This window comes from Ixodes scapularis, unplaced genomic scaffold (assembly GCF_016920785.2).
Source record: "Ixodes scapularis isolate PalLabHiFi unplaced genomic scaffold, ASM1692078v2 PGA_scaffold4__175_contigs__length_147842914, whole genome shotgun sequence".
NCBI classification, from domain to species: domain Eukaryota; kingdom Metazoa; phylum Arthropoda; class Arachnida; order Ixodida; family Ixodidae; genus Ixodes; species Ixodes scapularis.
Window position 1 is genome coordinate 122832028 of NW_024609879.1, and position 14975 is coordinate 122847002.

Sequence of the window (14975 nt, forward strand, 5' to 3'; positions counted from 1 at the left end):
TTTCCAGAAGTTGTCAACCGGGCGGAAAATTCTGAGTCACCAGGCTGCGGACGCGTGCGCGACGTGTGATATGCCGTCTAAGAACGCTAGTACGCATGTGCAGAACGTGCTTCGCAGCCCAGCAGACAAAGATGGCAGCTTGCAGAAGGTAATTATTGAAATGGTCTATACCGTGTTTCACCATAAGTCAGAAGGCAAATCGAAGGCTAGAAGGCAAACACAATAGACCCCTTTTCGAAACTTCATCGAGCAACATTGGCGGTCGCCATTTCTCGGGCACAAATCGCGTGATTGGATCCGAGTCTTCGCCGAACGCTGACGTCACCCTCGTGTTCAATACGAGATCAGAGTACGTGCCCGAATAATGGCTACTTGGGTAATTGACGCGACGACTGTTAGATAGCGCTTTTTTTAAAGGGTCTGTCACAAACGCGAGCAGACATTGTGAAAGTACAATGTCATTGCACGTTCACTGCGCTCCACTGGCTTAGTTGATGATGGCGCATGCGGAGCAAAAAGACGAACGCCGTGACATTGCACACTTTTGGCACGGCTTGGTCGGGCTCATCGCCTCGCAGCGTTGGTGAAACGAAGTATAGATTTCGGAATTCCGTTGGCAGTTTGCAAATTGACCCGCAAATTCAATAGGGAGTTTTAGGAAAGCCTCAATGTTTTGCTATGTAAAATGTACACATACTAACTGAAAAAAAAAAAATACAACACTCAGAGACAACTAGCGAACGTGTAAAGTATATATTACATTTTTTACTTTGTTAGCAAATGTAATGCAGCTCAGAAAGTTCTGCACATGACTCCCCACCCCCACACACACACACTTTCTAGCTTTTTTTTAGCCATTGATTAGCTTTACGAGAATTCGCAACTAAGAAACAGCTCTGTTTAGTGCGACCCATACAAGACGCATTTTTAAGTGTCTTCTTATTCCTACTTGAAACGTCAGTACGTTATGACTTAGACCAATGTGCTGATTATACAAATGCACCAGCGCAAACGATGACGCTCTGCTGTTAACCAATCTGATCCCAGAGGGCTGTCCTTTGTTGTTCTTTGATGACATTTCGCGACAGCGAACAGATAGTTCCTCATAAAAAGATTGCGTTGGTCCCGTGCATGGCGGATGAATGTTTACTGAACGAAGTAATCTGGCATGGATGCATTACATCACCTTTTGGTTGTTGAGAAAACAGCGTATTGGCTAAAAACGCGTCTCCTAAGTCATAATAAACTAGCTGACACACTAGCTATCATTGGCGGTTCACCCTTAACTAATTATAACCAGTGGGTGATAATTTACTACGTACAAGATCACGTTTATCGTAAGGTTGCACCTTAGTTTTGAGGTATATATTTTTGTATTTATTGGAGAATCCTTCTAATGATAGCTGGTAGGGTTTTTTTTTTTTTCCTTTTTTTGTAACTTACGGCAGATATTAACAAGAAACACGCTGAAGTTAGACTGTAGACTATAATGATCATTATTTGTATTATCCGCTAAATATTAAAAGTAATTAAGCCTTTTCATGGGAAATATATTTTTAAATAATATGTTAGGGTGGTAGTAAAAATGGCAAATAGATACCCGACAGTAATTTTGTAAGGATTTAACAAGAAGAATTAGTCTTTGCTAATTCTAGTTTATAGAGCAACGTGACTAGATGCACTTTTTGTTAAAATACAATTACAACTGCTTCGGTAGTTTTGGGGGTAATTTATGGAATTTTGAATCACCCCACTAATGTCACGCAGGTTTGTTGAGCCATTATTTATAAAGGCAGCCTATACACATCGTGACGTGGCCGGCACGACGTGTTGATGACATTCGTGTGTGCGACCACTAAACCTACTTATCGTGGAGTAGCACAAGCACTATAAAACAAAGCGTGGGGCAACGAGTCATCAGCCTATTTTAATGCATAATGTTTAAGACAACACATATATAACTTTAAGAAGTCAGCAGCGTCTGCTTTCCCGCAAAGCATTTGAGAGAGCGAGTCGTTGCAGTTTACTGAGATAGCTCAGCTACCGACGTGACTGAAATTATGTTTACGCCTAAGAAAGCAGTCTGCGCTGCAACACAGATCATGACGATTCACCATGTTCTGGGCCAGCGCAGGTTTTTTTAGAGCGCAGCTCTTAGGCGCCCGTTTCCGGCTTGAGCGGCTTCGGCGTAACCGCGCGGTGTATTATGGGAAATGTCCCATAATGCAATGCGCGAGACTTGTGATGTCACAAGTGACGTCACGAGGGTCACTTGACGTCACGATACGTCACGTCACGCGTTGCTTTATGGGAAACGTCCCATGGTGCAACGCGTGGGGAGGAGGAGTGAAGGAGGAGGGGGAGGGGAAAATGAGGAGAACGAAGGAGGAGGGAGGAGGAGGGAAGGAAGGGAGGGAGTAGAAGGGAAAAGAAGAGGAGCATGGATGAAGAGGAGCAGAAGAGGGAGGAGGAGGAGATGAGGAGGGAGGAGGACGGGAGGAGGAGACAGTACGGATGAGGAGGGGCATACCCTCCCCTCAGTACCCTCCCCTCTCCCTCGTCCTCCTCCTTAAGAGCTGCGCTCCAATTCGGCGTTACAGGAAGTTGTCAACGTCTTTTTTTTTATCTTAGTTGTTCTTTAAGCTTTGTTATCTGAGCTCCTTCCTCAGGTAACAACAATTGCCTCTCCCGATAGCTTTTTGGCAAAGAAGGCGCTTCAGAGGTTTTAGAGTATAGAGCAATTGAGAGGGAGCAAAAAACACAAAAAAGAGCTACGATGCGCACAAAACAAGAAGGGGTTTGAAAATAAAAACCAGGGAGTCATCCTACAGGACTCGGCTCATGCGGGGCCATCCAAGAGAGCATGCAAATCAAGGAAAGGACGTCAGCCAGCGAGCAGATAAGTAGCGAACGTACCCAAGCCACCGTATTTCTGGGCCGCCGCAAGCTCACAGCAGAGGAAGGCTGAGCAGCGGTCGAAACAGGAGCAAAACACATTGGGCCCTATTCCAGGCACTCCTGTCTACATAATGTGACACGAACACTAATCGTCTATACGAACATGTACCGCGGTCTTTGTGCCTGACAAAGGATACCTTTTGGTCGGCAACATTGTCCCCTAGGGACGTCAGAAGTCCGGCTAGGCTAAACTAGTCGGTATTTAGACTAGGTGGAGCGCAAGTTCGTCTGCTTCTTGCGCGGGGTTTGCGGTGGCCACAGAACGCCGAGCCCCGATGGGCTCCGACTCGAAGGTTAGTTGGGAAAACATCACGACATCTAGCATTGAAGTCTACCCAGTATCCTTCCATCAGAGCCCATCGAAGCCGACGTAATGACGTCCCTGCAACCCCCTGAACAAGATGCAGACGAACTTGCACACCGTATGGTCTTCGACAAGATGAGAAAGGCAGGGCGGCTCTTCCGGAAGCCCCGGTTCCAGCACGAGCTCGTGGCCTTCAACAGATTGGTAAGGTGAGGCTTGTAAAAATATTGAAAAATAAAAATTGCCACGATCGGTACCACCTCAATGGGCACACCCGATTTAAAGCCTATTCGATATAAATAAATTGGATCCCTGGATGAAGTGGCAATTTCACCAAAAAGCAGATTGGGAACTGTACTTAGAAAAAATTGGGACACACCAAGAAACAGCCCGGGAAAGACCGACAGGGAGATAGGACCCCGCAGAGCTCGACACCAGCCCAACCCCACAAAGGGGCACTCAAGGGCAACAGCAGTGGGTCGACGACGGTCGGGGGCATCCCTGCGTCGACAACCGTCGCCTTAGTGATATTCGCTTTGCCCCCCCCTCCCAACGGCAGGCCCCTGTCAGGGGGCCACCCCTCAGTAGAGGGATAATCGCTAGGGCCTCCGTTGCAGCGTACAAGCTGGAGGGGCGCACCACGAGCAGGTGGAAGTTGACTTCCCACGCGGCGACAAGCCCCCGTGGCCTTCAACAGTCACCGACAATTTAAGAAACGCCGGGCGAGGCGAGTTCCGGTCATTTTATTAACGCTGAGCAGCCAATGAGATTGCAGCATTATCCATTAAGAACGCCGACGAGCAAATCACGGAGCATGAACATAATGAGCAACGCCCGTCGTCTTTCAAGTTGTCAATGGGCGCGTTAGACGCCGACGACCAGACTCGAAATCCTGCAAGGCAGAAGATCTATTCACAATGGCGGAGGAGAAAACAGGTACCGGTGGATAGGGTAGAAGGGGGAGAGGAGGAAGGAAGGGAAAAGTGTAAAGCGCGAACTGGTCGCCGGTCTTTAAGCCAGTGCTCCGGAGCGCGAGAATTTGACGCTCTCTTCACTAAACCGACAGGAGCGCCACCGGACACTCACACTCGAGCGCGCTCTTCGTGCACCGAGTATCTTTCGGAGCTCGAGCGAATTCTTCGCGCTCCGTGACGTCAGGTTCACAAACAAGATGGCTGCGCTGACAGAAACGTTGTTGAGACGAAGGGCGCAGTGGTCCGCCGCCCCTTTTTTAGTTGAACGGGCTTAATACATCAAATAAAACAATTTTATTTGAAGGCCGAAACATCAGTTAGCGCTTCGGAAAAGGTTTTCTCCTGCATCTCGACCGAAAACGAATTCATCTATCAAACGGTCGAGTGCCGATAGCACAGAGCAAAAAAAAAAAAAAAAAAGTTGTCGAGATCAGAGGACCGTTGGACCGCTGCCCTTTTTTGAATGTTTCGTCGAGCGAATAAACATAAATCGATCGGAAAGGCGCAACATCAGATTGCGTTTCGAAAAAGGTTTATCCATGCATCTCGAATGAAAACGAATTGACGTGCTATCTATTGGACGGTGGTGTGCCGGTATCGGCGTGGCACATCGACGGGTTCCGTCTCGCACTAAAAGACGGAACCATGGAACATCTGACAAGTTTGACAGTTTCCTGCGTTGACGAGCGAGTTCAAGAGTGCTGCCTTTCTTCTAAATCAGAACAGCATGCATGGTCAAAAAGCTCGAGGTACGCCTAAGCACTTCTTATGAGTCGTGAATGCGAAAGCATGCAAGCCGCTCGTACGCTCCCTTTGTCGTCTGCTTGTCCGCTCCCTTTGCCGTCTGCTGCGTACTTTTCGTCGCCGGACAGCGTGCGTTCTGCCCTGGGCACGCTGACCTTGAACGCTCCGTGTGAACGGCGCGCTGATAGACACGCAGCGCCATGGTGTGAAAGGTCGTGGAAACTGACGAGCTCAGCAGCCAATGGGAGCCCCGTCGACGCGCGCCAGCCAATGGAACCGAAGGATCGGGGGAACTAGGTGCCGTTTTCGCGCTTCAAACTGATGACGTCAGCTCGCTCCATCGGACAGTTAATGCTGTTGCATTAATAAATAGATCCGTCAAGGTAAGTTTCCGCGTATGTGCTCGAAGCGAATCTTCAAACCTTTCCCGAATATCAAAACGTTTGTAGAAACTTTCTAAAATCACCGTATTCATTGTCTTTTTTTTTTTCTTTTTTCAGACTTTGCCGTCCCACAGAGGCCTTCATTAATTTGTCTTTGAAATTATTTCGGCTTCTGCTACCCGTATTCATGAGATGCCAGGTTCGTCATGACAGTGCGATCGGAGGTGGCTCATGCGGTTCAACAATAGTTTCGGTGTCTCGCGCTCCTGTACGCTGTGCTCCGTTTAGTTGCCGCGCTTGGAGGTCGAAACTCGGGGCGTTGAGTAGGAGTAAAGGAGCACGGGCTTAATGCGCCTAATGACCATTGGCAGCCTGCGACACCTAAAGGGGGCGAGCCGCTCTGCCTTGGAAGTAAATTGGCAGCGCCACCAACGACAGCGCCGCGTTGCGTCGCGTAGTAAAGCTAAACCCGTTCGTACCTTTTCTAAGTTCTAACGAGCCTGCAGTACCGCTATGGTGCCTGGAACGCGTCTCCAACTGGTGTGTTTACCGCGTCCAAAAAAGTGGTTCCTCGATTTCCGTTTAATGAAGTCATGGAAGCGTCATGAAGTCGCCAGTCGCGATCCTGGAGGAGTCCCAACAGCCGTGGTGTATGTGGCAGATGCCTGCTCCGGGTCGCTCTCCAGTGTGCCAGTCCGCGGAATCTTCGACAACCAGGGGTTGGGACGCCGTGACGATAGCGACACTCGCGTTCGTGTGCGCTACTCGCAGCTTCTTGTTAGCATTTCTACGACCAACCGCCAGGATCGCGACATAGAAAAGCAGAATATTCCGGCTTCTGTGACGTCATTTGTTGCCACTTTGGAACCCCTTTTGGTGTACGGGCAGCATACGACGCTAAACACACCAGTCGAAGGCGCGCTCCAGGCACCATATAGTATACCGCGCAGCGTCTTGGCAGCGTTTGCGGCCATGACGCGGCCATGTTGCATGATCTCGCTCCGAAGTAAAGGTTTGGCACCTTGAAATCCGAAAACGTATCTTCCGGGGTCCAGCGTTGCCCTGTATGCGTTTTCACGCCGCTCGAGTCGCACAAGTTTCTCGGAGCTCGTGTTCAATCGTGTGTCTTCGCAGTTGTAAGCGGCAACGACTGCAAAGCACGCGCCGGATAATAGAGAGTTTTAGGGAACCGTTTTTTGCATATCCCATACGGTATACGATGGGCCCTCCGGTACGCGCTGCGCATGCGCTACTGCAGAAGACTCGCGCATGCGCAGTTCGTACCAGAGGGCCCATCGTATACCGTATGGGATATGCAAAAACGGTTCCCTAAAACTCCCTAATGCCTCTGCGAAGCGTTGGCGAGTTCGACTGTCCGGAAATCACTTCAAGACGATGTCCATCAGATCCAATAATTGATAAAACCAACGTAAAAGTATTTCTCGCTCCTCTTATTTTCCAGATTGCTCTTCGCTCGCTGGCGGATCGAGTAGACGTGCAGGTATTAGGGAGTTTTAGTAGATCGTTTTCGTGCAGCCGCTCTGCAAAGTGGAGCGCGGAATCGCCACTGCGCCTGCGCGCCGATGTCTTTGGCTGTGGAGTTCCGGGTAGCGGAGGGGCTTAGCGGAGGGAGAAACGCGGTCTACGAAAACTCCCTAATAAAACGATTGCGGCGGTTTTCGCCGGTGCATAAAGGGGATCTGTGTTCTTCCTTTCTAAACCTCGAGTGAAAAAAAAAAAAAAAAAAAGGTTAGTGTTTAGTTGACATTACTTGGAAGCTAAGGTTGACTACCACAGAGGATGTCTACCCCAGTCTGGTCGTGTTCAATGCGAGATGCTTTTGCACCGTGGCGCCACTGTCTTGACGCACGCTTTCAATAGCGTGCTTTGACTGCGCATACACGCTCGAAGCCCGCCAGGCGCGCAAGTGTTGTCGAAGTTAGGAAGCTTGAGGCTGGAGACGGGACAACTGAGACACATCCCTGCCGTCCTCATCCTATCAGTAAGTATAGGTGCACATCCTGTATACGTGTCTACTTTCGTGTTTTATAAACAGCCCCGATGCGGTACAGTGTTGGCCTTATCTTGGTGATAAAGGTAATAAACAAGCGGTCTCTGTGCCTTTCATTTGAAAATAATATCGAGTAATATACCGGTTAGAAGTCAAAGACTATTATGTTTTGTTTCAACCTACGTCAGAATGACGGTAAACAGAAGCACAATTGAAAGCGGCGCCATTATGCGTGTTTTGGTAACGAACTTATGACAACATTGTGTTAGTCTTGATTGCCGTTGCGAATTAGCACCAAAGGGTTTACATTGAATTCCTTAGGCAAGCACAGCTCCAGAATGTACCCTCAGATTGTAGCAAGTCAAGCAAAGATGCACCGAGTTCACCGTCCGTTTTAAAGCCGTAGATTCGAGTGGCAGCCGTCAATAGACCTCGCTTGCCCGTGTTGGTCGCACCTAAGGGGGAAAAGGGGTATTCACACAGAGGGAAAATTCCTCGCTTTCCTCCCCGGGGTATACTCATCAGGTGGTAACAACGTCGCGCCTTTGCGCAAACACTCTAAAAAAAAAAAAAAAACGTTCGTTTACTTCCCCGCACAACACTCGGAGAGCCAATCACCACAACTTACGGAGGCAGCTCAGCGAATGACGATGCCGAAACATATGTTTAGATCAAAAAACGTCGTCTGAGTTGTGACATTAAGCAATGCGAAAACGTCACGCTTGCATTGCTTAATGTCATAACTCAGACTGCCTCTTTTTGGTCTAAACATGTTTTGGCATCGTCATTCGCTGAGCTGTCTCCGTAAGCTGTGGTTCTTGGCTCTCCGAGAGTTCTGCGGAAAAGTAAACGCACAACCCTTTTTTTTTTTTTTTTTTTTTTGAGAGTGAGTTGCGCTGACCGAGACATCCCAGGGGGATGGGGGAGCTTTTTGCTCGGGCGGCACTAACAACCCGCTTTGGAGTGGAATCTCTTCGCAATTGGCGGTATTTTTCTTCGCATGTCCGGCAATTCTACCGATTCGCTCAGCGGGATACCAGGGGTGGCATCTGGATGGCCTAACTTATTGCGGCTTGCGCTGTTGCGCATGTCGTCCGCGAGACACCAGAAAGAGTCTTCGATATTCATCATTGCCGTCGTCAAGCCGCTCCTCACACACATTGTTCTCGATTCCAAGTTCTTTGTGTCTCACCTCGGCCCATTCAAAAACATATATTTTTTGTTTGTTTGTTTGTTTTATTGGGATGCGGTTTGTCTTTTTCGGCACCTAAGTACGTTGCTGCCACTGTAATCGCGTGTCGCTGCTTCCCGTACGCTTCCATTTTCCTACTTTCGTCAGCACACATCGATCCCTGTTGCCGAGAATGCGACCAAGAATGCGACCGTCGTTCGTGTGAATGCTAAAGTCAAGGAGTGAGCCTCGCTGGTTCCGCGGATCACTGACGTCAAGCACATCACTCCCCTAAAAACATCCCCCGTGTTCAAGAGGAAGAGGTAGGGGGGTGAAGGGTGTATTAGTGCCTCCCAGCTTAACCCCTTGCCTGCTAATAAGAAGTGTCACTCGTGCCACCCTTTACGGACCATATAAAGCCCGACCACGAGAGTGACTCGCGCTTCGGTTTCGGTGCTTGTTTAGTACGCTCTCTAACAGGTGGCAAAATCACGCCTGTTGCTTCATCGAACTTGGATAAATTGCTCGTTTGTATTCCTCCTTTAAAAAAACAAAAAATAAAACGCGCCGTTTAGCAAAAAAAAAAAAAAAAAAAAGCAATCGCTTGTGAGCGTTTACGCTAAAACAACATAGATTTGGCACGGAGGTCCGCTTTAGCCTACAAAGGGATACAAAATTTTCTTTTTAAAAGGGATTAATGCTCAGGCATGTGCGACAACGAATCCTTCAGCCTTTCCGATTTTAAAGAATTGTGCGATAGTTTGATGGGTAGTGGCAGGAAGGATGAAAACAATGGGAATTCTGCAAGCATTCCATGAACTTCGGTGTCTGCACGTCAGTGGGACGCAGACCAGAAGTCCTGATTTAGAGCAAGATATGACAGCGGAAAGTCAAATAAATTGTGTCGTCTCATTTTAATGCAAATCGCCTGTTAAAAATACAATTTCGCAGTGCCTTCCCTATAAAAAAGTTAAGTAGGCCAGTTGTTGAAGAAAGACTTAAAAAGAAAATTATTGGCTTTAATTTTTTTTTTCACTAAAAACGTTTTAGAGCAATGTTTACGCCATTAGACGCAATTTAATTGCAGAATGTGGAGGTCACAGCCCGCTATGCCCGCCCCGTGCTTACAAAGTGCTTACATCTCTCATTGGCTGAAGATATGATTAATGTATGAAAGGCTGGTTGTAAAAGCGTCTCTACAGGATATTATAGTATTTTAATCGAGAATATTTTATGTTTGAGAAACAAGTAATCTAGATAGAGTCATTATTGTATTCAAACATATCCCGAGACAGCCTTTCTGCTTCGGTTTCAAACGATAAAAAACATGGCTGCCGGCGTCTGTAAAATGATCAACGAGAGCGACTCGTCGAGCTCGTCTATTGTAATGAGTGCGAGTCGTTCTGCATTCACTGAGGTGTTTCGACGAAGATATTTTCAACCGGTTTAGTTTGCAGCAAACATCTGTCTCAATTAAAAGCCTTCGGAAGCGCTGGTGAGCGGGTGCTTGGGTTCGTAGCGGAATTGGCCTAAACCTTGCGTCCCAGTTTAACTGTGTTGGTTTGATCAGGCTTGATTTGTTCCTTTGAGCGTGTTGATGCTGAATAAAGATATGGGTTCCCGTAAAAGCGGCCCCGCTGCTCTGCGAATTGTGCGACCATTGTGATTGCAAGCTTGGTTTTAATACCGAGAAGATGCCTGCACAGGTAAGAATTTGCGAGAGATTTGGCTGGAGGCATTCGGGCGTTCGGATCGCATCAAGGTTGTCACGGTTTGTTTCTGTCATTCTGCTTCGAAAGAAAAGTAACTCTACGTTTTGCAGAGCACCTGGCCTGCCGATGCGAATATTTTAGGTCGCGTTTTAGTTGTGCTTCATGACGCTCACTGACCTTGCTCGCGGATGCCATGCGAAAAAATAACAACAACAGAAGATTTGGAAGGACTGCTGTTCATTTTGCATATTTTTCTTAGTCCTCTCTGTCGCATTTTACCACACATCGACAGACGCTGACAGACGCTTATATATTGGACCAGGGCTCGTGAATGATGAAACGCTAGAACGCCCCTTTCATGTACGCGTCTTGCAACCGTTGCCGACGTTTTTAGTCGGTGGTGGAATAGCGAACGGACGGAGGCGAGAACGGACGCCGAAGCGCAGCTTTCGTGTTCGCGTTTCATGAACTATAGCCTCCTCCATACTGACAAAGCCTGGCAGATCGCCACGAGAAGCGGCCGCCGAAGTTTAAAGGTATAGAGCGGCAGACAACGGATGAGAGGAGAGCCACGTGACGGGCGCCCCGCGGCGGCGAGACGCCGAAACGCGCCTCCCCCGAGTGATGGAATGTCCGCTCGTGCTCTTCGCGTTCTTCGCGCTACCGCTTCCTTTCTAGTCGGATTTGAAACCCAGGATTCGGGTCCACGCCGCCGCCAAAACTGTGCGCTGGCGTCCAGGTTCCCGAGAAATGCTCTGTGCTACCAGATCCTCGCGCTCCAAATCTGCGACCGGGCACAGTATGGTTCCGTTGCCGAACTGCCAGGCTTTGTGAGTATAGAGAAGGCTATGCACGGACACTGCAGACGACGATGGACGGTGGTGAAATAGGCAGACGATGCCAGTGGCTGCCGCGCGTCTGCTCGCACGACTAGCAAGCGGTGCCCAGACCAGACGTGCCGGATGTCGTGAAAGGGAGACACTAGATCTCTTAGCGTGTTCAACCGAGCAACCAAGCCAATCCAGTAGTAATAGGCGGCCCACTGATCTGTGGGCGGGGCTTAGAGCGTGCCGTGACTTCCAGCAAAATTGCTACAACAACGCAAATACAAAAAAAAAAAAAAATTTTATTTCGCGACATTTGAGACATGAATGTTTCGGTTGAGTAACACTTAATATAAGAAAACAAAAGAAAACGGTGCTGTGTGAACCAGCCTTTACGCCCCCCTCCCCCACCCCCGGCCCCTTCTCCGTTTTTTAATCCCTCCAACCTAGCCCTCCTCCCTGCTCTCTTCTAGGGTGCGACCAACACGAGCAAACCACATGCCATCAACCCCATCAAGCGCTAGCTTCACAATTGAATGGCATTTCACATGTCCAAGCGCGTCATAAGCTAATCTTATGTGTTACTTTGCAGAGCTTTACGCAGGGTCATTAGGCATAACAACCCGATTATAACGAGCGTTATCGCAAGCCCACCGACAATCCAGTTTAAACAGTAACTCAAATAGAGCACATAAGTCACTAAAGTCATGCTTAAAAAGCAAGCTAGCTGGTGGTTGTTCATTTTCAAAAAAGACAACACTTGACTCTCTGTCTTTGCACGTCCTCGGTCTCGGGTTCCTCTAAGATTTATAGGTGACTTAGCCAAAGCTTCTTTCAAACATACAGCAAAGTGGAAGTCATCGAGAGCGAAATGAAAGATAGTAATGGTTTATAGTCGACCGGCTCCTGCGAATCTAATGGGAACACGGGAAAAAAGAGCTACTCATCTCGCCATTGTTACACCATAAAACCGAACACGCGATTGTCACACTATAAGACCGAACATTCTATGTCGAGGAAACTGCGTCCCTGCAAACTCACCTGTTTGACATCGGGTAGGACGGGCTTCTCTCCTTTAGTCACGGTGACAACAGGAAAATCCATTGTCGGATCCCTTTTCTGAAAGAAACCAAAAAAAAAGCTTTAGACAGTACAAGCGTTTCACAATGTAACTGGCTGTTGATGCAGCCTCGTAAGCAGACAACCCAAAGTGGCGAAGTTTCGTCTGCTACTAACGATGACATCATGCGCAGGCCTTGTCTTTTATGTGGTATGCCGAGCGCGAGTTCGTCTGCTTCTTGCAGGCGAACTCGCTGCACGAACTCGCTGAACTTACTGTTATGCATCTGCATAACAGTAAGTTGACCTCAAGGTATCTAGCATTGAGGTCCACCAACTATCCTTCAAATCAGAGCCAATCAGAGCTTGGCGTTCTGACGCCACCGCAAGAAGCAGACGGACTCGCGCTCCGCATTCGCCTCGAACGCATCTTCGACTGGCGTGCTTACTACGTCTTCATATTCCCCCCTCATTCTCCGCCTTGTGACGTCTCAGTTGAGCAACGTTGCAGATCATCGCGATCCTGGAGGTGGCACTGCAGCGGAGGTGAATACAGCCGACGCCTGTTTAGTTCTAGCAAGCACTGCAGCCGACCAGTCGACGGAAACTCCGGTACCCACGGGTTGGGACGCAGTGACGCCGGCGACACCGACGCCCGTTCGTTTGCTACGCTGTCGCTTGTCAAAACCACCCACCAGGATCACGGCGATCTGCAGCATGCCCTCGACTGCTCCTCTGGTGTATTTTGTCGCCCTTCCGGCAACATTGAGTTATAACAAGTATAGGACAGACACCTAACAGACCTGTCAAAGACCCGTTTGTCTGTATCAATTCGATTCAACTGGAAATCCAAGTGCTTCTATACACCATGTTGTTACTGAGATGATGCTGAAACGGAAACTGTAGACTCGTGAAACTGCCGAAGGGCAAAGCTCCTCAATTTGCATTATCAATAATAAAAAATAAACCGCTTTGCTTTGCTTCGATTTTATTTGCAAGATCTCTTACTTTGATGGGCATCCGAAGGTGCAGCATCTCGGCGTACTTTGTAAGGACTTCCCAGGGGACGTGTATCTTGAGGAAGTAGGTCTCGCCATCCCGGGAGTTCTGTGAGGCAAATACAAAGCCGTATGTTTCACACATGAATCCAACCTTTCATTTTTGTGTCTAGAAGCTCTTCGATTTTATTGCCGTGACATAAGACATGGCGCATGTCGAAGTCGTTGAAACTTGTCGATTAGAGCAATACCAATGGCACTCCTCTTCCTATGCAGACCAAAGAGAGGTCATTTACTCTCGATCCAAGGGCATTGCAGGGAAGTGTAAATACGTTTATTTCAGAGAGTCGCACTCTAAAAATGTGAGTTCACTTTCCATGACGAACTCAAAATAAATTAGATTTTGAAAATGGGCTGTGCACCTGGACATTAAACAAGTCCAACGCCGTGCACAGCGTCAGCGTTCCTGCGCACATCGCAGGTCTATAGTGTAATCGTATTCAAATTTTCTGGCACTCGCATGGATCTTTGTGTTGTTCACATCGATTGGCTGTTTCGAGTTGTAAAGGAAGGTCCACACATTCGTCTAGGGTTTACTCGCGGACGTTTCAGGACAGCGCTCAGTGTGCCAGCAAGCAAACGCACGTGGGCATCTTCGAGCTCCAGGTCAAGTCCCTCGGTGAGAAGGTTGTCCTCGAAGACCTTGCGGAGTCGCTCGGCGTCTGGATCGTCGTCGTCTTTCTCGTAGGCAAGCACGAAGTCGATGCGCCTGCGGCCGTCCTCGAAGTACAACGTGCGTAAATGGTCGTCTCTTGCCAACCGGGGAGCCACCACGCCCACGTGACGAGCCGGGCCACTGGTCTGGTCCGTGGCGCCCTCGGCATCCTGGGCCACGGACTCGGACCCATGGTTGACGACGCTGGGACTCTGCAGGACGGCAAACAACATCAACCCTCGAATAACATACGCACGAGCTATTGTTGTCGGCAGCTTAGGAAGCGCAAGCGCCATTACGTCCACATCTCTTGCTTTGCGTTTCATTCGTCGCTGTTCTTCACGGCTAATGGCGCAACCTTGAAGGTGCGTGGCCATTGGCAATTTGACAACGGAGTCGTTAAGGGCTAGTTTCCCCAGTATAGTGTCCGTCCTGCAAACAAATGATGCCAACCGTCGTGTTTTCTACCGAAATGAGCGGAAGACTTCCAGCCGCAGGCCAGGACGGACAGGCCCAAAAAAGCCCCAGTTTATTCCAGCAATCCAATATATAAATAGGTCCGGTCACATGATAATAGACAAGCACGATACACTTTCCGCAAGTCATATCGAGGGGTGATATATGTCCGGTAACATGATGCTATGACGAGCACTGTACACTTTCCGCACGTCATATCGAGGTGTTACAGTACCGCATGACAGTATCACGCTATACGCAGAAGAACGATAACACTACATCCCCCTTTTTTCGAGTGAGAGGCAGAGTTTCCATCAAACAGGGAATCGTCCCCGAACAATAAAAAAAAAAAAAATCAAAAGGTCAACACGTGGCATTGACAATATTCGAGGATCCACTCTCACACAACAACGCAGCATTCACAACCAACATGAATCAATCGAACACGCCGAGTTCAAAACAGACAAGAACCAAGTACGGTGCATTCAGAAATTCCGTACCGCTCAGGCTGGCGTACTACCCGGCCAGATCGCGTCGCATAGACAGGAGGGACCGCTGCGAAGTTCCTTTTAATGTCGCTGCACACTTTCATACGTGACTTCACAAGGGCGCTTGCCAGTGACAGCGTCGAATCCATCTGAAGAGCCTCGGAGAGCTTGGCGTCGC

General features: G+C 48.7%; 1 protein-coding gene across 1 annotated transcript in view; it reads right to left on the reverse strand.

Moving 5' to 3' along the window:
- The window catches only part of LOC8032717 (anoctamin-4), a 64613-nt gene extending 50464 nt beyond the window's left edge, over window positions 1-14149 (reverse strand). Inside the window, exons 1-3 of the mRNA XM_042293697.1 lie at window positions 13784-14149; window positions 13149-13247; window positions 12123-12200 (exon numbers count right to left, since the gene is read on the reverse strand). Coding sequence (XP_042149631.1) covers window positions 12123-12200; window positions 13149-13247; window positions 13784-14149 — 543 coding nt within the window. The remainder of the gene's footprint in view (window positions 1-12122; window positions 12201-13148; window positions 13248-13783) is intronic.
- Window positions 14150-14975: the final 826 nt, after the last annotated feature.